The sequence below is a fragment of the Simochromis diagramma genome, unplaced genomic scaffold (assembly GCF_900408965.1).
Source record: "Simochromis diagramma unplaced genomic scaffold, fSimDia1.1 OVJJ01000780.1, whole genome shotgun sequence".
In the NCBI taxonomy this organism is placed as follows: Eukaryota; Metazoa; Chordata; class Actinopteri; order Cichliformes; family Cichlidae; genus Simochromis; species Simochromis diagramma.
The window spans coordinates 201,201-225,573 of NW_024386802.1; the positions used below are offsets into that span (position 1 = coordinate 201,201).

General features: G+C 40.8%; 2 protein-coding genes across 2 annotated transcripts; both read left to right on the forward strand.

Moving 5' to 3' along the window:
- Positions 1-960: 960 nt before the first annotated feature.
- LOC120730583 (lysozyme C-like) lies at positions 961-2,846 on the forward strand. The gene is made up of 4 exons (XM_040027010.1): positions 961-1,205; positions 2,113-2,271; positions 2,508-2,583; positions 2,662-2,846. The coding sequence occupies exons 1-4, from the start codon at positions 1,076-1,078 to the stop codon at positions 2,726-2,728; spliced, it is 432 nt and encodes a 143-aa protein (XP_039882944.1). The 5' UTR covers positions 961-1,075; the 3' UTR covers positions 2,729-2,846.
- An 11,104-nt stretch (positions 2,847-13,950) lies between these two features.
- On the forward strand, positions 13,951-19,238 carry LOC120730577 (CD226 antigen-like). Its single transcript, XM_040027003.1, has 3 exons — positions 13,951-14,106; positions 18,390-18,728; positions 18,807-19,238. The coding sequence occupies exons 1-3, from the start codon at positions 14,043-14,045 to the stop codon at positions 19,040-19,042; spliced, it is 639 nt and encodes a 212-aa protein (XP_039882937.1). The 5' UTR covers positions 13,951-14,042; the 3' UTR covers positions 19,043-19,238.
- Positions 19,239-24,373: the final 5,135 nt, after the last annotated feature.

Sequence of the window (24,373 nt, forward strand, 5' to 3'; positions counted from 1 at the left end):
AAGTTGTGCTGAAACATAAGTAAAAAAAAAAAGAAAATACATTAATGTATGCCAATCTAATTACACATTATAGAAACTATATAAAACAGTTGATACGTGGTCATACCATGTAAGACCAAAACATAAGTGATATAGCTCATTTTGTGGCATAACACACATTAACAAAAATAGGAACAAAGCTAACGCAGTCTAAAACTGATTACTAATCAAACACTGATTTTCATTTTTAACGAGAATACCAACTGTGAGTGGTCATCTTTACCATGCTTATGCTTTACTACTAGAAATTTACACTAAACCCCAAAACCAAATACATAAAGTATAAACTAGGCACCTATCTATCCTCAATAGTCCTAGATTCATCTTTTTTTTTTCAAGGATGTAGTTTAGTTGCACTACACCTACAGAGTAAAGATGGAGTCCAACAACTTTTTTTGATTTTTCTTGCAAAGTGTGACAGCATTACAAGTTGACCATCACCTCAAGGAGCAAAGTGGGCTGGCACATGCACAGACAGACCCCAGGTGGTGCTCAAGCACACACCCTGTTGGCCTCTAATTCCATGAGTCACCTTTTTCTGTGAGCCTGTTTTTATCATTTTTTTATTTCATAACATCACATGTTGATTTTAAAGTGGCCCATGGCATCATTTTTCTAATGAAAAGCATTTAATACCTGGTCATTACATTGTTATAATTCTGCTACACCTTACAAACCCCTTTTCCTATTCTTGCTGTCTCAGTGAGCTGCCATTAGTGCGCCCCGTGGAGCAGCATCTCAAATATGAGTAATTTTGACTTTTCCATTTAGTGTTTCTTTGGGCTCAGTGCCTTCAATGGGTTTTATTTATTGTTTGTTAACTTTCCTGAACTTTGGAATACATTTCATCCCGTTCAGTGTGTTTTATTTGTCTCTCTGGATTGTGTAATCATGAACCCAGCTTTTTCACGTAACCCATCATTTATTGCGCATTTGGATCCTCTGATCTGAACCCAGACAGTCACAGCTTTTTCAGCTGAGCTATTTCAGCAATAAGGAGATTCAGCAGCAACTGTGAAACAGCACAGACATCATCATGAGGAGTGTGTTTGTTTTCTTGCTTTTGATAACTGTGGCCAGTGCTAAAGTCTTTGAGCGCTGTGACTGGGCCCGTAAGCTGAAGGCAAACGGGATGGATGGCTATCGTGGTGTCAGCCTGGCTAACTGTGAGTACAGCCTTTTACTTAAACAATCTAAGGTGATCAACCCTGGATGGTCACCAAAATAAGCAGTTCACCATTGAAGTGACTGGGATAAGAGTCAGGAGTAGGTTCATCTCTACCCATTTATATGGATATTTGGCACAAGTAACTGGAGATTATATATCAGAACAAAGCAACCGTAGCTTTTGGTAAGACCCTGAAGAGAAATGTCTCTGTTTTGCAATCCAAGTTTGTTTATTTATTAAATGATCAGAGCAAAAAGTTGTACATGGTTTCATGAGCAAAAGTGATTGAATGTGAGATAGAAACATAGAGCATAAAGTCATCTTTCTGATCAGCTTCATCATCCTTACTTACTTCTTTCCTCCACTAACCATCATGATGCAATTTCTTTCCTTTTTTTATTCTCATGTGAAATTGTATTCCACTGCTTTTTAGAGTTAACGTCGGCGTTATAGATGTATCTCACAGCTCAGGTAGAGCCAAGAATTCAGACAGAGAAAGGTTTCTTTATTACAAAATATTCCACTCTGTAAACTTGCAGTCTGTGTCACAGCTCACATGTATGGTGTGCAAAAGATTCCAGAGTAAGCGAGTCAGTGAGTTGGAGCGCCTCATGGATGAAGGAGGTTGGTTCTTGCTTTTGACATCTGTGTGATCTGAACCAATGAATCATTTTTGATGCATGTCAATTAGGAATATGATTAAAATAAAAAATTACATACTCTGATTGTCTGTGATTAGGGTTAATCACAGATGAAACTAAGAAATCACAGGGTTAAAATATGACGAGAAGGGACTGTAACAAAGTGTCAGCATGTGAGAAGTAGTTAGTTGAGGATGTGCAAAGGACTCTTGTCCTTTATCTTTCAGGCAATCTGCATTTCCATCTCTTCTGTTCTGTCTGCAGGGGTTTGCCTGACCAAACATGAGTCAAACTATAACACAAAGGCAACAAATCGTAATACTGATGGATCCACTGACTTCGGCATCTTTCAGATAAATAGCCGCTGGTGGTGCAATGACCGTCGCATTCATTCAGCAAATGGATGCAACATTGACTGCAACGGTCAGTGATGATCTGAGGTTAAGTCTTCAGCAGTAAATCATCTTCAGTGGCTTAATACATTTCTTGATTTATTCTAAAACTGATTTATTTACTTTCTTTTCTCAATCTGTAATATTGATTTTGTGTATATATATATATATAAGTGTTTTTGAAAAAAGTACTTTCACTCACTTTTCCCAGATGTTGTCCTTATTATTCCACAGTGTTAACTTTTTTCTTTCCCCCTTCGGCCACAGTGCTTTTGACAGATGATGTCACCCCTGCGATCAATTGTGCCAAACGTATCGTTAGGGAACAAGGCATCACAGCCTGGTAAGAACAGATCATTATGTGATTGGGATGCACTGATAGTTCTGTGTTCATTGGACTGACCTTTGAATCTGGTTTTAGGGTTGCCTGGCGCACTCGCTGTCAGGGCCAGGATCTCAGGCCCTATTTGTCCGGATGTGGTCTTTAATAAACACATAAACAGAAGGGTGTCATCGACATAGTAAATTGTCTCCATCCTTCTCTGTTTCTACTTTGAAAGGAAAACATATTGGGTGACCCAAATGATTAAAATCAGTTAAAATCTCTACTCTTTCAGTGTTTTTCATTCCTCATTTAAAAAATTAAGAAAATGTGGTCTCATGTGCTCTAAATAAATCAGTAAATATGAAATGCTTTGTGTCCTTGATTAGACCTTTTCTTAAGTAAAAACAGACAAGAAACTCTATTTCAGCCCAAACAACGTGTTTTGTTTGTTCAGATGTTTTGGTTTTTTTTTACTGTAAATTCACCATTGCTTGTATTTCTATTCTTACCTAACCCTTCCCTTGTGTGTATTTGGGTCCTCTTATCTAGTTAGAACTTCTCCAAACTTTGGAGAAGTTCTAACTTTTCTCAGCTGGATCGATATGCTTTGTTTGTACAGCTCTATTTTTTAACCATAAGGTCAATACTGCTTGCTTTTCCACTTTGATGCAAAAGCAAGCCTGGGCAGCAGCTGAGCATTTTTGCCAATAAAAAGGGATAGCAGCAGCAGCTTTAGACACATTTGGACAAGCAAAAATACCATCATGAGGAGCCTGTTGGTTTTTGCTCTTCCTGGCTGCAGCCAACGGCAAAATCTTCGAGTGCTGTGAATGGGCCTGCACGCTCAGGGCTAATGGGATAGATGGCTACTATGGAGTCAGCCTTGCCGAATGTGAGTACTATACTGTCAGCTTAAGAAAATACAAGATAAGATTCAACTTCTACTACGCTACCAGTGAAATGTTACTGTAAGGTTACTGTTATCCATGTAACGACAACGCATATCTTCAGACATATTGATCTGTGTTTTAACTAGGGAAACCCTGTTAAGTCTGGGATTCTGACTAAGCATTAATATGTGATTGGATTTGTTTCAGTGCCTGAGCTTTAGCTTTTTGGTTGGATATAAATCCATCTCTTCTGCTCTGTCTGCAGGGGTTTGACTCATCCAATGGGAGTCAAACTATAACACCATGGCCAAAAACACCAACAATGACAGATCAACTGACTTTGGGATCTTTCAAATTAACAGCTACTTGTGGTGCAATGACTAAATCATCAACTTGCAAAATGGTTGCAACATTAACTGTAGTGGTCAGTAATGCGCCTCAATAGGTTTTTCTCTCAGGGCATCTTGTGGCCTGAGTCCCTGTGAGGTTTAAATCATCATAGGTTCTAATGCTTGCCTTTTAATTTGGGGAAAAGCAAAATTTAATATAGGGGTGAAAACAATAGTTTGGAATGTGTGCCATAACCGTCTTTGGATTAGGAGAACTTCAGAAATTTAATGAAACAAATATTACATTTTCTGCTTGCCTAGAGTAAAAAGGTGCGAGTTTGCTTTTACCATTTTAAGGTGAGGCAGCTGCATATTATTCACTAATTATCGAAGACTACTCTTAAAACATTATGTGCTACGTTTGGGATAGAAATGTGACCGTATTCTATTCGCCCTCTAGTCTTACAACCACTTCTGGTTTGTGCTCAGTTTTATTTGTTTTGAAATTTACAGCTTTGCCCAAATTACTTTAAATTGCAGTCACAAGAACAGTAACAACAATTAAATTAAAATGAGAAGAATGTACTATTCAGAAAATTTTACATTCAAGCACGTTCGGCATTAGTGGCAATTTGCAGATTCATTTGTTGGTTAGGTAGAGAATATAAATTAAGCAATAAAAGGACATATATAAGCCTGGTTTCCATTTCTCATAGCATATCAGTGCAGCATTCACTTTACTGCAAGAAAATGAATCTTGTCTTATTATGATGACACATGTTGACTAAAATGTTAACTGTAATCATCGTGGTCTAAACACACATTAGGTCTCAACACACACACACACACAGAGCAGCAAGCACATAAACAGAGAGGTGTGTGTGTGTGTGTGTGTGTGGGGGGGGGGGGGGGGGGGGGACATGGTGGAGATACACCGTGGAGACGCAGACTGAAGGACCATGACATCATCAGTTACAATCCCAACCTTAACCTGTGGAATTAAAATATGTGATTTTGTTGTATTAGATTGTTCTCCCAAGTCCAACAATAAGAGAAAAAGAAAATGATCACAACGATTATTATGACTGGCACAGTTAAAAAAGGGTTCTCAAATGGGTAGGATGGCCAGTGATGACTTCACAGTTTGTGTCATGCAGAAAATTTTATCAGTAGGCTCTTAAAAGGATATCATTGTACAGTAAAAATATAGATGGACAGCCTACGGGTCTAAAAAATAAATTCATACTAAACACCTCAAACCTGCATGCTTTCTGAAGGATAACAGGTCACGGGTTGTCTGAGTGCAAAAAATAAAATAAAATAAATAAATACCAATTTGAGAAAACCATAGTACTGCTAAACTGATCTATAACCTCAATAAATATTTTCTCAATTGGCTTATTGGCCTGTGCTGGTTTCGTAATTTGGTAAACTATGGTCTTCTGATGTAAAGTAAATAATAAAGCTTTGAATGCTTTGCAAAAAACTAAACTTTGCAAATCTTTAGAGTCCATCCAATCAATCTGCTTTGTTTACCTGTCTGGGTTTGGTAACCATGAACCCATCATTGTGTGTTAGTGTTTTTTTTACATAACTCTGTTCTGGTCCTCTTATCTGAACATAGGCAGTTAAAAAGTAGGAAATTCAGCAACAGCTCTGGAAAAATTCAAACCAGCAGAGACATCATCATGAAGAGTCTATTGTTATTGCTCCTGGTTAGCTGTAGCCAAGTTGAAGGATAGTGGAATGGACGGCTACTGTGGTGTCAGCCTGTCAGACTGCCTGGTCTTAGAGCTTAATGACTTCATACCCACTAAGATGATGTGTTTGGGGTTAGGAGAATTTCTAGTTTCACTTTACATAAAGCTTACCTGTATATTTTTGTGTTGGAAATAAAAATGTTCTAATAATAACACATATTAGACATGCAAGAATATTGCTTTCTGGGTTAAATTTAGTTCAATGCCTCTTGAATCCACTGGTTCAGCTGCAATTTGGGTTAAAATTATGATTAGATTTTTATTATGATGTAAGAAACTTCATTTGAAAGCAAAAAGGTTCTAGTTGATGAACTTCGTACACGTGATATATGCTGCTTGCAAAAAATGAAATAATGTCTCTTTTTTAAAATTAGCATTAAGTCAGCACTTTGATTGCATTATAATATTATATCCTTTGGAGCTAGTTGGAAGTCAGCTTGGAAAAATCATGGAAAATAGGAACGTTTTCAGTATTTTTTTAAGAACTAAATACAAATGTCTGACTTTATAATCCTGAAATGTTGACTAGTGGTTTGCAATACTATAGATGAAAATAAAGGGCCAGTATTGCCAATATTGATACTTATAATTTATATAGATAAGTATTGAGATATGTATGATTTAATGAGATAAATCATCATCAATCTGGCACACTGAGAACATTCTACTAATGTTACTAACTGTTAATTCCATAATATACTTACAACAACAAAACATGCATTTCATCTTTTTTGTGAATTTTGAAACTGTAGGTTTAGAAGACCTGGGATATAAATGTGTCTGTAAAGCACGTTGGGTCAACTTCTGTTGTTTACATGTGATATATATTCACCTGAAATTTAACACATAACAGTATATTCAGACAGTTTACAGTTTGTTTGAGGCATATTTTTTCAATTTCTAATAAAATTATTTATTTAACACAATACAACTCGACACAATTCAGTACAGTCAATATGTTACCTAACTATCTTTATCTAATCTATAATTCAATTCAATTCAATTTTATTTATATAGCGCCAAATCACAACATAAGTCGCCTCAAGGCGCTTCATAGATACAGAGAAAACCCCAACAATCATATGACCCCCTATGAGCAAGCACTTTGGCAACAGTGGGAAGGAAAAACTCCCTTTTAACAGGAAGAAACCTCCGGCAGAACCAGGCTCAGGGAGGGGCGGGGCCATCTGCTGCGACCGGTTGGGGTGAGAGAAGGAAGACAGGATAAAAGACATGCTGTGGAAGAGAGACAGAGGTTAATAACAGATATGATTCAATGCAGAGAGGTCTATTAATACATAGTGAGTGAGAAAGGTGACTGGAAAGGAAAAACTCAATGCATCATGGGAATCCCCGGCAGCCTATGTCTATTGCAGCATAACTGAGGGGGATTCAGGGTCACCTGGTCCAGCCCTAACTATATGCTTTAGCAAAAAGGAAAGTTTTAAGCCTAATCTTGAAAGTAGAGATAGTGTCTGTCTCCTGAATCCAAACTGGAAGCTGGTTCCACAGAAGAGGGGCCTGAAAACTGAAGGCTCTCCCTCCCATTCTACTTTTAAATACTCTAGGAACAACAAGTAGGCCTGCAGAGCGAGAGCGAAGTGCTCTAATAGGGTGATATGGTACTACAAGGTCATTAAGATAAGATGGGGCCTGATTATTTAAGACCTTGTATGTGAGGAGCAGGATTTTGAATTCAATTCTGGATTTAACAGGAAGCCAATGAAGGGAAGCCAAAACAGGAGAAATATGCTCTCTCTTTCTAGTCCCTGTCAGCACTCTTGCTGCAGCATTTTGGATTAGCTGAAGGCTTTTCAGTGAGTTTTTTGGACATCCTGATAATAATGAATTACAGTAGTCCAGCCTGGAAGTAATAAATGCATGAACTAGTTTTTCAGCGTCACTCTGAGACAGGATATTTCTAACTTTAGAGATGTTGCACAAATGGAAGAAAGCAGTCTTATATATTTGTTTAATATGTGCATTGAAGGACATGTCCTGGTCAAAAATGACTCCAAGGTTCCTCACAGCGTTACTGGAGGCCAAGGTAATGCCATCCAGAGTAAGAATCTGGTTAGATACCATATTTCTAAGATTTTCAGGGCCGAGTACAATAACCTCAGTTTTATCTGAATTAAGAAGCAGAAAGTTAGCGGCCATCCAGGTCTTTATGTCTTTAAGACATTCCTGCAGTTTAACTAATTGGTGTGTGTCAAGGTCAAGGTCAAGGTAACTTTATTTATACCCAAAGGCAAGGTAAATTTGCTTTACAGAAAAATGACAGCATTTGGCATCGCTTTAAAAACACACATACCTAGTAAATATATAAAAACTCACTGTGGCACATATATAGTAGTTTTGATATTTCGAATCAAAAACAGTTCTTATTTAATTCAGTGACAGCAACGGGGACAAAGCTATTTTTATAACGCTTTGTCCTACATCTCGGAAATAGAAACCTCCGTCCTGAGGGAAGAAGCTGAAATTCACCCCTTAGAGGATGGGAACCATTTTTAAGGATTGATAAAGCCATCCTCTGTACCTGCTCAGAGTACAGGGAGGCTAAACAAGACTGTGGCTCACCTATCAGACGACTGGACCATCTCACTATCTGATTTAGAGAGTTTTTCTCTGTGACAGAGGTCTGACCGAACCATGCCACCAAACAAAAGGATAAAACAGACTCAATAAAAGAACGATAAAACAAAGTTAAAATTTTTTGGTCAATGTGGAAGTGAACAAGTTTCCTAAGACAATAAAGGAGCTGGTGACCCTTTTTACAAACTGATTTGCAATTTTGATCAAAGTTCAGTTTTTCGTTTATTATGGTCCCAAGATATTTATATGATTGTACTTGCTCTATTTTCTGACCTTTAATTAAAGTGACTCCGTGCCCATTTTGTTGTTTCCTAAAATCAATCACCATATCTTTTGTCTTAGATATGTTCAGCTGGAGATAAGACTCCTCACACCACTGAACAAAGTCATCAATGACTGGACCGTGGTTAATTTCACCCTCTTTCAGTAAGCTGACAATAACAGAGTCATCTGCATATTTAATAATGACCCTGTTTTCATGTCTGCTCTGACACATATTTGTATAGAGAGTGAATAATAAGGGCGATAGGACACACCCTTGAGGAGAACCTGTGGAGGAGATCACTGGGTCAGACAGAACCCCATTTATTCTCACTCTTTGTGATCTGTCAGTTAAAAAATCTAAAATCCAGCCCACCAGGTTTTTCCTGATTTCAAACTGTTCTAAAAGTGTTATCTGGCTTCATGGACAGATAGAGCTGGGTGTCATCAGCATAGCAGTGAAAATGTATGCTATGTCTTCTAATGATACTGCCCAAGGGAAGCATGTATAATGTAAACAGAATTGGTCCTAGCACTGAACCCTGTGGAACTCCATAATTAACCTCAGTGTGTGAAGAGGACTCTCCATTTACATGCACAAATTGGAGTCTATTGGATAGATATGATACAAACCACTGCAGTGCAGTACCTGTAATACCTACAGCATGTTCTAATCGCTCTAATAGGATATTATGGTCAACAGTATCGAATGCTGCACTAAGGTCTAGCAGGACAAGCACATAGATGAGTCCACTGTCAGAGGCCATAAGAAGATCATTTATAGGAAACTGGCCTGTTAAAGTAACAAATGTGATGGTTAATAACACTTTAACCGTAGCTAATGCTGCAGATCAAACATTAGTCATGGCACAAATATTACTTTCACTTTACTTTCATACTATATGAGCTACCTGAGTATTTTTTGCCATTCTATGTCTTTCATGTCTTTATCTTGGTGTTGCCAGAGTGGAGAATTTCCTTCCAATACACAAAATTTTTGCAGTGTTTTAAATTGCACATGTAAAGTAGCTGAACTTGTGAAAGAGAAACAAACTAAAGTATTGACCCTATCACTCTAGTATTGATTCAATAATAAACCTAGTGTTGTGTCAATACTATTGATATTTAGATAGATCCGAATATCAATAGTTTGAACTATGGTAGCTACCTGGGTTATTTGCCACTTCAGTATGTAAGAACAGCAACAACACACAGAAAACAATCAATAATTTGCAGGATGTCATTGATGATGATTCCGTAATCTGTAGTGAAATACATTTTAAAAGTAACCCTAACCTCACCAGACTGTTATGAACTTCCTTCATACACCCCTCTTGTACCTAACTCCCATTTACTTTTTATCCCTCAGCCACAATAGGCTGATTTTCAAATATATACTATAGGTACATCTACTAAAACTATCAGACGACTTTGAATCTCAGTGACCTCAACCTCAACAGATCAACCTCAACACAAATGCTCAGGATCTGGGCATTTGCAATCTCCTTGATTGATTGTAATAGGATTATCAACATGAAACAATATTCCATGCATTTCTTGTTCCTTTAAGCTCTCGTCTCATTGTGACTTTTTTTTCATCCTTGTATGTTTACGGAGTGACTTAGCAGCAGATCTATTGAAAATATAAGATTATATTAAACTGTATTGCTGTATTCTTCACTAGTGTTTAAAGACCGATGAATGGCAGTGACTGCAAATATAGTTCTTGCATATTCAAATGATTCAGAACTGATAGACACTGAGAGAAAAGTTACTGTTACACTGCTGTTATGTATTAGTTATATGCATGCCAAAAAAATAAATAAAAAATAAATCACATGAATAAGTAATAAGTAAAGAGGTTGAGAGAAAGAAAAAATAATAATATTGTTGAATAACTTTTGTACAGCCTTCATGGAACAACACAGTAAGAACGCATTGATCCGGTGGTAGTCTTTCTGGAATTTGTAGTTTCATTACAGCAGACCCATTTCTATAGCATCCGTCATCACAATGTTAAATAGTCATTATGGTACAATATTCTTTTCTTCCCATTTCCTTATGAGTTCTCCTTCACATCCTTCCTTCACCTCATAATTGTTTTGTTTTTTTTCATTGACATCACACTGTGGGAGACTTAAAAGCCTGTGAGCAGAAGAGACTCAGCTTGATGAGTATTGAGTTAAATCGGGCTCTCTGAAATTTGTTTAATAATCCCAGGAGTGTCAGAATGGTGATCGATGACTCATTTAAGGTGACACATTCAAACATTTATCATCTCACACACATGAGCACACATGCCCAGTAAAGAGCCTTTGTTTGGCTTGCATGCAGCTGAAGTCACAAGTTTTATATTTCATCAGCCAACACCACCTACCAGTCTATCACAGTCTCTGCTTCTTTGTCATGAATAGAACCTGGAAGGGGTGGGGACAGCAGGCGTTACACCTGAGTTTAAAGCATCTTATATTATATTTCGATTTTATTCCAACTATAGTAACAATACTTATAAATAACCACACTTAAAAAAATTCAAAAGTCAATAAGGGTGGGGTTCATCCACTGAATCTAAACTGGTAAGTTACGGGGATATTTTGCATCTTATTCTTCTTACTTCTACGTGACTTGGTAAAATGGAGAGCAGTGATATTGAGGGAGAGGAATCAAAGAGAGTGTCTGATGGAGCAGAGGAGTGAGAAGCCAAGATGTACAATATTGTTCTTTCCAAAGTCCAGAGGATTGTTGAGAACAGGAGGGCAGACACATGATTGTCCAATATGAACTGTGGAGCAGGCCAGCATCGAGAGACCAGGTGTGTAAAACGTGAATTGCGAAAACTGAGTCTAAGGTGTGGATAACTGAAGATGCAGAAAATTTACATTAACCACACAACTTCCTTGTCATTGGGATTTATGTCTGGTTTATTTTCTGTTCTGATCATTATCTGTAATCACATGAGACTGTTCTGACTCAAATCATGCTAATCAAGTTCAAGAGAGATGAGCAAACCACCTGAGCTCACCTGCAGGTAAAATTGTGTTTGAAAATCCCAAAGAAACCCTAAGGGCTGATCTCTTCAGAATTCAAATACTAAGACACACATTTCTGACATTTTTCTTTATATTTGTTATAAACATTACCATAAATCAGGCGCTGTGTCAGTGATCAGTTTAACAAAGTCCTGCCTGCAGAGCACAAGTTTGTCAAAAAACAGTTTAAGTAGTAGTAGTGCCATTTTGGGGAGCATTTCAAGATGCTATACATCAATACAACTGTTATATCCCAAATTGTATTAATATGTGTGCAATAAGACCATATTATCTACATAAATTGCAAAAAGCTGCAATAAACTACAAAGAAATTGAAAATCATTTTGTTTTTTAACACATATTTCCAGTGATGGTAATAATGGAATTACTAACAGCATTACTTTTTTCAGTAACCAGTAATCTAACGAATAACTATTTCTATCGTTACAATGCAGTTAATGTTACTAACAAGAAAATGCGGTGCGGTCACGTTACTATTTTTCAACAAACAGACGGTTGAAGCTGTCTTCAGCTTACCACATCTTATATCAGTTGCACGGAAGTAGCTGTAAGTAATCTGGGCACTACAGCTTTAAGCAGCTGCGCGCTCCCACGGGCGGCAATCGCATTCTCTAATGTGGAGCCATTACCTCTGAAATAAACAGCATCACTGAGAGTGTGCTCAGTAATAAAATAATTAGTCAGAATCAGTTCCGAATGTGAATTTTAATGTGAATTTAAATGTTTAACCACTCTTCTAAATCATCAGATTACTGAATTTCTGCAGCATTCATCTATTTTCTTATTTTAGTTTTACACCTAATATTTATATAAGTTATATTTTTTATTACCTTAACAAATTTTTAAGTATTTCCTCTTTTATCATCATCACCATCTGATTAGGTCTCTGATTGCAATAGACTGCACTCATAGGGATCAATTTTCACAGAAAGACTCACATGATTCATGACATGTCAGAAGAATTATTTGAACAATTTATGTAAAGAGCTATATATAGTTTGCATCCAGCCATGTTCTGTATTACTTCAAATATTGGCTGATAGTTTGACACTGTTTTTATTTTTGTATCAACATTTGTGTGTCAAATCTGTAAGCACTGTTCTGATGTTTTTGTGATTGGCATCTTAAAAATACAGTGCATTCTGGATCTACCTTCTTTGTTGTCATTTATTTTTGTTACAATGTATTTTAGAAACTTTCACATCTATAAATAGGTTGTAAGGTATATATAGTCCCCACGTTAGATGGGCTCACTCAAAATACTTTACTAACAAGTAGCAAATGGTTTGTAACTTCCTAAACAAGTTTATTAAGGTATTTAAGAGTATATAGATAATCTATCGAAAAAGAAGTTGATCGATAGTGAGTTACAGCTTTGGCAGCCTTTAAGTGACAGTTATAAATGTATTGTAAGACATCTGTTAAGCTATAGCAGCTGACTGATGTAACCCTGACATTCAGTGTTTATAAAACATCTAGTATGAAACTAGTATGTGCAGTATATGTAGAGTTTATAGTATTACATAGATTATGTTAAGCATCTACTTACCTGTTACCAATGATTTTGTATACCATTGAACATCCTGAAACGACAACAACTTTGACAACAAGTTTGCAACTGATGCAGAGTAGCATCTATAAATGATTAATCAATGAGTTTTAGAAAAGGAAAACAGAATTAATAAAAAGTGTTATACATTAGCTTATTCATCTTGAATAAAGTGTTTAAAACAGTGCTTGTAAACTATTAACTGATTATGAGAAATACTTTGTAGATGTTGTAGAGATAATTAAGTAACCATTAACTAATGCTTAATAGTGTGCACTTATTATAAAGTGTTACTCAAAAACTTGAAACAAGCCTAAATAATAATGAATCCATTAATTATAAGAGATCTATACCAATTATGTTTTTGTAATCCTCAGGACATTTCTTTTTCAACTGAGACTTCTCCTATAGATCTCAAAAATGAAAAGAGAAGGTTCAAGCTTAGTCAAAGAGCATGAGCTTGATATAAGACCTGGTTTCTACAGACGGATACAATGAAAAAAGGAGGAAAAGGTCAAAGTTTCTTCTTGCTCCGTACAATAATCTTTGAACTGTGACGTGCTGCTCAGATGTAACAGGCACTGTTTGATTGTGAAATAGCCTCTATACGATTGGTCAAAATGCTCTGTTTCATTTAGTTATATTTTGATACTTATAATTTTACACACACACAAAAAAAAAAAAAAACCTCTCTTGATTCATGCTCAATCATCCAGATAAGGAAATCATAGAATGTTGATGATGTTCCTCTGGAAGAAGCCCACTGGGAAAACCTAGGAAAATACTTCCCACAGGCAGTTAGGTTTACGACCCAGCTGTGGAACGGGGTGGGGCCTGTCCCCTCAGGTCCACCCACTTCACATATATTGAGAGGTTTTCAGGAATGCATTTTATTATATCGTATGTTATGTCAGATTGTTTTTGTAAGACCATAAATGGGTTTAGATATTATTATTATTAATAATAATAATAATAATAATATATACCACTGAATTGTGATTCGAAGACTAAAAGGGCGATTTTCTGTCTACACGCAAAACATGTTTAAAAACAGCCACACAGTCTTTTCAGCAATGCTGTGGACTCTTGCCTCAGCTTCCGAAGGTAAGGTGAACTCAAACTAGTGAACTTTGTGAACTGAGTTATTTCATAATGAAAGAGTAATCTGTCTTTGGTTTTAACAGACTGTCGAGCAGCTGGCTGCAGATAGATGTTGTTTGTCCTAGCTTAGAGTAGAGCTCTGCCTCATGGCAGTTTGTTTAAAACTTGTTTCCAGTTTTGTCTTATCTTTCCAACTTTACTATCAGACATGTGACTGCTCACATTTTTTTTTTTTTTCTGAGTTTGAAACTCCTCCTTGAATCGCTACCTTATCGTGGTGGAGGGGTTTGTGTGTCCCAGGGATCCCAGGGGCTATGTTGTCTGGGGGCTTTTGCCCCCTGGTAGGGTCTCCCATGACAAACTGGTCCTGGGTGAGGGACCAGACAAAGAGCGATTCAGAAGACCCCCATGAAGAGAATATCGAGGGAACAGTTTACCCTGCCCGGGATAGGATTACCGGGGCCCCGCTCTGGAGCCAGACCCGGGGAGGGTGCCCGAGGGCGAGCGTCTGGTGGCCGGGCCTTAGTCCATGGGGCCCGGCCGGGCACAGCCCGAAGAGGAGACATGGGCCCATCCTCCCGCAGGCCCACCACCCGCAGGAGGCGCCATAGGGGTCGGGTGCATTGTGAGCCGGGTGGCGGCCAGGAGCGGAGGCCCTGGCGGACCGACCCCCGGCTGCCAAGACTGGCAATAGGGACATGGAATGTCACCTCTCTGGTGGGGAAGGAGCCTGAGTTGGTGCGTGAGGTTGAGAGGTACCGGCTAGATATAGTTGGGCTCACCTCTACGCATTGTCTGGGCTCTGGAACCAGTCTCCTGGAGAGGGGCTGGACTCTGTCTCAGTCTGGAGTTGCCCCTGGTGAGAGGCGGCGGGCTGGGGTGGGTATTCTTATATCCCCTCGGCTTGCTGCCGGTACGTTGGGGTTTTTTCCCGGTGGACGAGAGGGTTTGCTCCCTGCGCCTTAGGGTCGGGGAACGGGTCCTGACTGTCATCTGCGCTTATGCGCCGGGTGGCAGTTCGGAGTACCCAGCCTTCTTAGAGTCCCTGGGGGGGGGTGCTGGAAGGTGCTCCACCTGGAGACTCTGTTGTCCTGCTGGGAGACTTCAATGCTCACGTGGGTAACGACAGCGAGACCTGGAGGGGCGTGATTGGGAGGAACGGCCTCCCTGATCTGAACCCGAGCGGTGCTTTGTTATTGGACTTCTGTGCTAATCACAGTTTGGCCATAACGAACACCCTGTTCGAACATAAGAGTGTTCATAAGTGCACGTGGCACCAGGATGCTCTAGGCCGTAGGTCGATGATCGATTTTGTAATCGTATCACCAGACCTGCGACCATATGTTCTGGACACTCGGGTAAAGAGAGGGGCTGAGCTGTCAACTGATCACCACCTGGTGGTGAGTTGGATCAGGTGGCGGGGGAGGACGCTGGACAGACCTGGTGCACCTAAACGCGTAGTGAGGGTGTGCTGGGAACGTCTAGCAGAGGCCCCAGTCCGCGAGATCTTCAACGCACACCTCCGGCAGAGCTTCAACAGCATTCCGAGGGAGACTGGGGACATTGAGTCCGAATGGACCATGTTCAGCGTCTCCATTGCCGAAGCTGCTGCATTGAGCTGCGGCCGCAAGGTGGTTGGTGCCTGCCGTGGTGGTAATCCCCGAACCAAATGGTGGACACCAGAGGTGAAGGGAGCCACCAGGCTGAAGAAGGAGGCCTATCGGGCTTGGTTAGCCTGTGGGACTCCGGAGGCAGCCGACAGGTATCGACAGGCCAAGCGGAATGCGGCTCGGGCAGTGGCTGAAGCAAAAACTCGGGTGTGGGAGGAGTTCGGAGAGGCCATGGAAAAAGACTTTCGGACTGCCTCGAAGAGATTCTGGCAAACCGGCAGGCGTCTCAGGAGGGGAAAGCGGTGCTCTACCTGCGCTGTGTATAGTGCTGGCGGAGCGCTGTTGACGTCGACTGAGAAAATTGTCGGGCGGTGGAAGGAATACTTCGAGGACCTCCTTAATCCCACTGACACGTCTTCCGAGGAGGAAGCAGAGTCTGGGGATGAGGGGTATGACCCGCCAATTTCCGGGGGCGAGGTCACTGAGGCAGTTAAACAACTCCTTGGTGGCAGAGCCCCTGGTGTTGATGAGGTCCGCCCCGAGTTCCTGAAGGCGCTGGACGTTGTAGGGCTGTCTTGGTTGACACGTCTCTGCAATGTTGCGTGGAGATCAGGGGCAGTGCCTGTGGACTGGCAGACCGGGGTGGTGGTCCCCATCTTTAAGAAGGGGAACCGGAGGGTGTGTTCCAACTACAGGGGGATCACACTCCTCAGCCTCCCTGGGAAAGTCTATGCCAGGGTGCTGGAGAGGAGAGTTCGTCCGCTAGTCGAACCTCGGATACAGGAGGAACAATGCGGTTTTCGTCCTGGTCGCGGAACACTGGACCAGCTCTTTATCCTCTCCAGGATACTTGAGGGTGCATGGGAGTTTGCCCAACCAGTCTACATGTGTTTTGTGGACCTGGAGAAGGCATTCGACCGTGTCCCTCGGGGTGTCCTGTGGGAGGTGTTGCGGGAGTATGGGGTGTCTGGCCCATTGCTACGGGCCATTCAATCCCTATACAACCGTTGTAAGAGCTTGGTTCGCATTGCCGGCAATAAGTCGGACTCGTTCCCGGTGGGTGATGGGCTCCGCCAGGGCTGCCCTTTGTCTCCGGTTCTGTTCATAATTTTTATGGACAGGATTTCTAGGCGCAGCCAAGTGGCGGAGGGCTTTCGCTTTGGTGGCCTCAGAATCTCATCTCTGATTTTTGCGGATGATGTGGTTCTGTTGGCTTCATCGGGTGAGGGCCTCCAGCTCGCACTGGAGCGGTTCGCAGCCGAGTGTGACGCAGCGGGAATGAGGATCAGCACCTCCAAATCTGAGGCCATGGTTCTCAGCCGGAAAAGGGTGGAGTGCCCACTCCGGGTCGGGGATGAGTTCCTGCCCCAAGTGGAGGAGTTCAAGTATCTCGGGGTCTTGTTCGCGAGTGATGGGAGAAGGGAGCCGGAGATCGACAGACGGATTGGGGCTGCGGCTGCAGTAATGCGGACGCTGCACCGGTCAGTCGTGGTGAAGAGGGAGCTGAGTGTAAAAGCGAAGCTCTCAATTTACCGGTCGATCTACGTCCCTACCCTCACCTATGGCCACGAGCTGTGGGTAGTGACCGAAAGAACGAGATCGCGGATACAAGCGGCGGAAATGAGCTTCCTCCGAAGGGTGGCTGGCCTCTCCCTTAGAGATAGGGTGAGAAGTTCGGCCATCCGGGAGGGGCTCAGAGTAGAGCAGCTGCTGCTCCACATCGAAAGGAGCCAGCTGAGGTGGTTCGGGCATCTGGCAAGGATGCCCCCTGGGCGCCTCCTGGGCGAGGTGTTCCAGGCATGTCCCACCGGGAGGAGGCCCCGGGGCAGACCCAGGACACGCTGGAGAGATTATATCTCTCGGCTGGCCTGGGAACGCCTTGGTATTCCCCCGGACAAGCTGGAGGAGGTGGCTGGGGAGAGGGAGGTCTGGACCTCTTTGCTTAGGCTGCTACCCCCGCGACCCGACCTCGGATAAGCGGATGAAGATGGATGGATGGATGGAGTTTGAAATTCTCATGTTGTGCCTGTTTCCAATCAAACTGTGTGGTTTTTATCGGTACCTAGATCTCTCTAAAACAGATCTCAGTGAGAAGACCTGTTTAAAAAAGGATTTGATAATAACTTGAGCAGTTATCATAAGGAGTCATAAATTTAGGGAAAAACAACATGAAGATAATCATGAATCAAATCAAATTAAGGGGGTGGCTGTAGCTCAGGTGGCAGAGCAGGTCAGCCACTAATCAGAAGGTCGGTGGTTCGATCCCAGACTGCCTCCTGGCTGCATGCCAAATATCCTTGGGCAAGATACTAACCCCATGTTTGCCTACTGGTGGTGGTCAGAGGGCCCGGTGGCACCAGTGTCCGGCAGCCTCGCCTCTGTCAGTGCGCCCCAGGGTGGCTGTGGCTACAATGTAGCTGCTATCGCCTGTGGGTGAATGACTGGATGTGTAAAGCGCTTTGGGGTCCTTAGGGACTGAGTAAAGCGCTATACAAATGCAGGCCATTTACCATTTAAGAACTGCTTGAAGATGTATCTGGTGCTTTCCAACACTAACCCACATCTTTGCTATCATAACAAGTAGTTCCACTGTGCATCAGTGCAATGGCACTAGAAATGAGATGATGTACTTTGAACATTCATTTTCTCCATTCTGTGTCTTTTTCCTTCTTTCAGACCAGAATAATATCACAGCTGAGTTTGGACAGAACGTTACTCTAACATGTCAAGCTCCAAACAACGACATGATAGGTTTAATGTGGAGGAGAGCTGACCTGGGGGAAAAATATGTCTATTTGAACCGCGAAGGGCAACCTCAGCCACAAGAGCAGCATCCATCTTTTATGAACCGGGTGGATCTTAAGGACACACAGATGAAGGATGGAGACGTGTCTTTGATTCTGAAGAACGTGACACTTAATGATGCTGGAACATACGAGTGTCGTGTCTTCATCAATGAAACACACCCGTGGAAATCCATCAGCATCATCTACCTGATTGTTATTGATCCTCCAGGTGAGTGAGTAGAGTTGAGTGCGTGTGTGATCAGATGTGTGTTGTTGATGAATAAACAAAGCTGTTTCTCACCCGCAGATACACCAGGAGGACTCTTTCAAGATCGATCTGTTGGAGTGGAAGTTGGTCTGATAATTCTTGTGATAATGATTTTTGTAGTGATTATTTTTGTGGTTTGTTTTGGGATCAATGGAAAGCGACAAAAGGCAGAAAAATGTCTGGACTTGAAAACGAAATACAAATGTTTAATTGGAGCTCTAGAAAAAGGAGAGGCTGCTGTACCCACTTTTCATACTAGTCAATTTGGTAATTAATTTCTATGTATATGTTTATATTTGTCATTGGTGTTTTAAATTGTGGCAGTGTGTGGAATGTGGGTCAGTTGTGCAAATATTGAACGCAATTATCATGAAAAATATCAACAAATACATTTAAAATATAAACAGATGAAGATAAAACTCAATTTAAACATGTTTACAAAGGTGAAAAAGCAAAATTAATAAATAATTTTCAAAAAGTAGTGTGATGTGTGTATTTTTGTCTCTGACTGCATTGTTTTTTGTATATGAAAATGATGAGATAAGTTACTTTTTATCTGATCGCTCAGCTGTGACCCAAGGCCCAAACCTTTAATCCCATTAAAGTATCTCAGGGCAGATTAGCTCATGCTGTGCTTTATTTGCGTGTGAAGCCTGATAAGTTTATCTAGGTTGAAATTTTCAGTTTATTATAGAAGCGATAATCACTACACAGGGTCAAAGGCACAGAGACAAACTGCAACACTAAAATGTTAAAAACCCTCACTCAGCAGATCTCTAGACACTAAGTAATAAACAAAGTCATAAATCAGGCTTCATATTCATTATCAGATGAACAACGCCCTTCCCGTAAATCACGGGTTTGTCGAGCCGATAGTAAATCTAAACATTAACTTTCTTAACTTGTCCGGGACGTGCAGGCCACGTTTTTCTGTTTGAAGTCTCAAATGCAGTCATGTGTTGTTTGACAAAGTGTGTTTAAGAAGAAGCAAATTATTAGGCTGATGGCAAACATGCAAAGAAAAGCAGAAAAACAAAAAAACAAAAGAAGAAGCTAAAACTACAAGACACAGGTGCACTAAATCACAAGAGATTAGACAAAGGAAGCAAAACTAAAAGCAAAGCACAAAAAAAGAAAAGTACACACAGAACAAGGAAAATAACAAGAGCTCACCTCTGGTATAGCCGAAGGCAATGAGACAAATCTGGTGGCTTGGTCAAAGGCTGCTGGCAATGCAGCAACAGAGGTGGAGGGACTCAGAACTAGATGGTGCAGAACTCCTGGACTTAGGTGTATGTACAGGTGATAAAGGGGAGACTGGATAGGGTTCAGGTCATGTGCGTCATTTGGAAGGTCTGCATACACACACAATAACAGTTTTTGGGGTGGTCTGCAAAGGTGCACAACAAAGTGATTCAAATAGAATCGACCCAGAAACACCATTAACAGTTTCTGCTCATAAAAACAGAAAAATGTAATCTCTGACTGGGCAGACTGAGAAACACAGGCAGTCACGACACACGCTAGCTTAGGAGCACAACAAAAGGTTTGAGATGGAGATAATTTAGGGAGCATTAGTAACATAGGCAAACTCTGATAGGTACATACAATCTCTGCATGTCATTGGCAAACTGACCTATACACGCCATGAGCAAACTGAGAGATAAGCACAGTGGATGATGTCAGAATAAAGAATACAAAAAGCCACAGATATACTCAGCTCAGAAAAAGGTTTTCTGTTAATAAAAATAAAACCATGTAAATAGAAATAAAACCGTGAAAGTCTAAAGAAAAGAGAAAGGAAGTGCACAATTAATTCATTACAAATTTTATCTGTTAATTTTTAAGACAAATGACTGACGGTGTGTTTCGTTAAGAGGAAAAACAGGAACTGAGTCAGACATCAGTCACTTGTCACAAGATATGATATCTATGGCAACTGTACTGGGGGGGAAACAACAACATAAAATACAACTTAGTGTACCACAAGTTTTTGCCCAGATTTAAAAGTTGGGATTGTTTGTGTTTTACTTTTTTTCACTTGAAAAAAATGCAAACACACTAGTTTTTGTCTCCAAGGCTGTGCTGCTGTAGCTCTGGTGGCAGAGTGGGTCACCTACTGAGCGGAAGGTTGGTGGTTTGATCCCAGTCTGCTCCAGTCTGCATCCCAAATATCCTTGGACAATATACTAACTCCATGTTGCTTTCCGATGCATCGGAGTGTGAATGTGTGTGAATGTTAGATAGAAGCATTAAAAAGCTTAGATAAAGTGCTTGTGTGAATGGCTGTAACTATGTGAATGAATGAGTATTGTAAAGTGCTTTGACTGCTCAGACAAATAAAATTGTTGTTTTGTTTTGTCGGTCATGGCTTTGGTAAGTAATCAATAATCTAATCTGATAAGATCTGCTTCAAAATGTCTTTGGCTCCTTCTGACTGTAAACCACGAATCTAACAAGAAGAGTTCAGGGTTCCCTTTCTGTATACAGTGGGGCAAAAAAGTATTTAGTCAGCCACCGATTGTGCAAGTTCCCCCACTTAAAATGATGACAGAGGTCAGTAATTTGCACCAGAGGTACACTTCAACTGTGAGAGACAGAATGTGAAAAAAAAAAAGACCCAGCCTCGTTTCATCTTCAAAGTGCTCACTGATGGAAGGAGGTTTTGGCTCAAAATCTCACGATACATGGCCCCATTCATTCTGTCCTTAACACGGATCAGTCGTCCTGTCCCCTTGGCAGAAAAACAGCCCCATAGCATGATGTTTCCACCCCCATGCTTCACAGTAGGTATGGTGTTCTTGGGATGCAACTCAGTATTCTTCTTCCTCCAAACACGACGAGTTGAGTTTATACCAAAAAGTTCTACTTTGGTTTCATCTGACCACATGACATTCTCCCAATCCTCTGCTGTATCATCCATGTGCTCTCTGGCAAACTTCAGACGGGCCTGGACATGCACTGGCTTCAGCAGCGGAACACGTCTGGCACTGCGGGATTTGATTCCCTGCCGTTGTAATGTGTTACTGATGGTGACCTTTGTTACTTTGGTCCCAGCTCTCTGCAGGTCATTCACCAGGTCCCCCCGTGTGGTTCTGGGATCTTTGCTCACCGTTCTCATGATCATTTTGACCCCACGGGATGAGATCTTGCGTGGAGCCCCAGATCGAGGGAGATTATCAGTGGTCTTGTATGTCTTCCATTTTCTGATGATTGCTCCCACAGTTGATTTTTTTCACACCAAGCTGCTTGCCTATTGTAGATTCACTCTTCCCAGTCTGGTGCACGTCTACAATACTTTTCCTGGTGTCCTTCGAAAGCTCTTTGGTCTTGGCCATGGCGGAGTTTGGAGTCTGACTGTTTGAGGCTGTGGACAGGTGTCTTTTATACAGATGATGAGTTCAAACAGGTGCCATTCATACAGGTAACGAGTGGGGGACAGAAAAGCTTCTTACAGAAGACGTTACAGGTCTGTGAGAGCCAGAGATTTTCCTTGTTTGAGGTGACCAAATACTTATTTTCCACCCTGATTTACGAATAAATTCTTTACAAATCCTACCATGTGGATTCATGGATTTTTTTTTCACATTCTGTCTCTCACAGTTGAAGTGTACCTCTGGTGCAAATTACTGACCTCTGTCATCATTTTAAGTGGGGGAACTTGCACAATCGGTGGCTGACTAAATACTTTTTTGCCCCACTGTATCATCACACTAATCAAAGAGAAGTTGCACTTTGACCTTTTCACTCTCTGTTTTTTATTCTTTTCATTCTTTCAGACCAAATCATCAGAGCTGGAAACAACACCACTCTGATATGTTGAGCTTCAAACACCTCCATCATAGCCGTAGAGCAGCCGTGACATGAAAGTAGAATATGTCTTTTTAAGCTGAGACGACCACTTTGACCCACACAACCAGCATCCATCTTTTAAGGACAGGGTGGATCTGCAGGACAGAAAGATGAAGGATGGAGACGTGTCTTTGACTCTGAAGGAAGTGACGGTTTAAGACACAGGGACATACAAGTGTCGTGTCTTCATGGAGGAAACACGTCTGTGGAAATCCATCAGCACCATCAGCATTAGTGTTGCTAATCCTTCAGGTGAGTGAGTAGAGCTTATTGTGTCTGTCATCAAAGGAGAAGCCAGCTGTTGATGTTGTTTTCTAATGATGATCTTATTGAGACTTTGTAGAAATCAGCTGACACCTCACACCTGTTTCTAACCTGCAAGTCCAGCAGGAGCGCTTGTAGAGGGTCAATCTGTTTGAGTCATTGTTGGTCTGTCAATTACAGCTGTAGTGATTTTTGTGGCTTTTGTTATCTATAAAAATCGAGAAAAAACTGGAAAAAAAAAAACCTCCCACTCAATCTTGCCATAACCAGACACGGCTGTTTTTCTGTAGGAGTAAAGAAGCTAATGTAACATCATCATTAGTGTAATATATCCCATATTGAGAGGAAGGGATGACTTCAATATAATATTCAATAGCCCTCGCCATTTAACTCTAACTAATGAGATCAACTATCAATCCTGTTTTTGTAGCAGCCAGAGCGGTTTGGGCTACAACATGCATTTACTGCATTCAGTGACTTCCCACTATGAGCCCTTTACTCTCATACTGTGCAGCCAGAAACTGGCACAGGGTTCCTACTGTTTAAATAATAAATTAAATTAAAATGTGGGAAACTCCAAAGTAAATGCTAGAAAACAGAAAAAACATCCATTAAGTACAGTCTCTTAATAGTTCTCAGGACTCAGAACGTGAGTGTTGATCAGTGCAAAAGTTGGTGTTTTGTTTTTTTGTTTTTTTTAATTATTATTATTATTTAAAAAAAAGAGGGGATAAATTATTCTTTTGTTCATTTATTCATTTATTCATTTATTGATACTTGGAAAAAAACTGAAGAGATTGCTATGCTGGACCTTTTGCTGAAGTGGGTGGGCCTAGAGAGCCAGGGCCCACCTGTGTAAGGTGGAGTATCACGGCACAGCTGTGTATAAATTCAGAGACGCAAAGTGGAAATGCTGTTGGTGGTTCTGTGTGTATTCAGAAAGGTGCAGTTATAACTACTAGCACTATCACAAGTTTTTGCTTCAGTAAAATCTGTATCAGGTTTACAGGATCAAAACAGGAGACAGTGCCTGTAAAAATTGTTGGATTGAGTCAGAGAGTGCCTCTGTGCACCTCATTTCATAACGAAAGGGCAACTTTCTGGGTGCCCACAGAAAATGCTGAACATCAAACGCACAGTCTCTGTGGCTGTGCTTCTAGGCCTTATCTCAGCATCTCAGGGTAAGATTATTCCTGTATTATTCACAATCAAACAGCTTCTAATTGTTCTCACTGAACAGCTGCTGCTAAAAGCTGCAGAGTCTCTGAAGCACAATTATTGTACTTGTATTGCGTTTTCACTTAACTGTGATTTAATTTATCATGTTCTTTAAGATCAGTTAGATTTAAGAAATGATTAATGGACTTTGTAACAGCTCACATTTAGGTTTCAAACTTTCTTTATTATTATTATTATTATTTGTATCCAATTGTTATTTTTTAATGTAACCAAAAGGAAATCAGAGATATCAGATATATTTTTGTTGAAAC

What these genes read in the sequence shown, in the direction of transcription:
- LOC120730583 (XM_040027010.1), top strand. Translation starts at nt 1,076, where the DNA reads ATGAGGAGTGTGTTTGTTTTCTTGCTTTTGATAACTGTGGCCAGTGCT. An exon ending in TGGTGTCAGCCTGGCTAACT is followed by an intron (nt 1,206 to 2,112) that starts GTGAGTACAGCC and finishes TTCTGTCTGCAG; the next exon opens with GGGTTTGCCTGACCAAACAT. An exon ending in ATGCAACATTGACTGCAACG is followed by an intron (nt 2,272 to 2,507) that starts GTCAGTGATGAT and finishes CTTCGGCCACAG; the next exon opens with TGCTTTTGACAGATGATGTC.
- LOC120730577 (XM_040027003.1), top strand. Translation starts at nt 14,043, where the DNA reads ATGTTTAAAAACAGCCACACAGTCTTTTCAGCAATGCTGTGGACTCTT. An exon ending in TCTTGCCTCAGCTTCCGAAG is followed by an intron (nt 14,107 to 18,389) that starts GTAAGGTGAACT and finishes TCCTTCTTTCAG; the next exon opens with ACCAGAATAATATCACAGCT. An exon ending in GATTGTTATTGATCCTCCAG is followed by an intron (nt 18,729 to 18,806) that starts GTGAGTGAGTAG and finishes TCTCACCCGCAG; the next exon opens with ATACACCAGGAGGACTCTTT.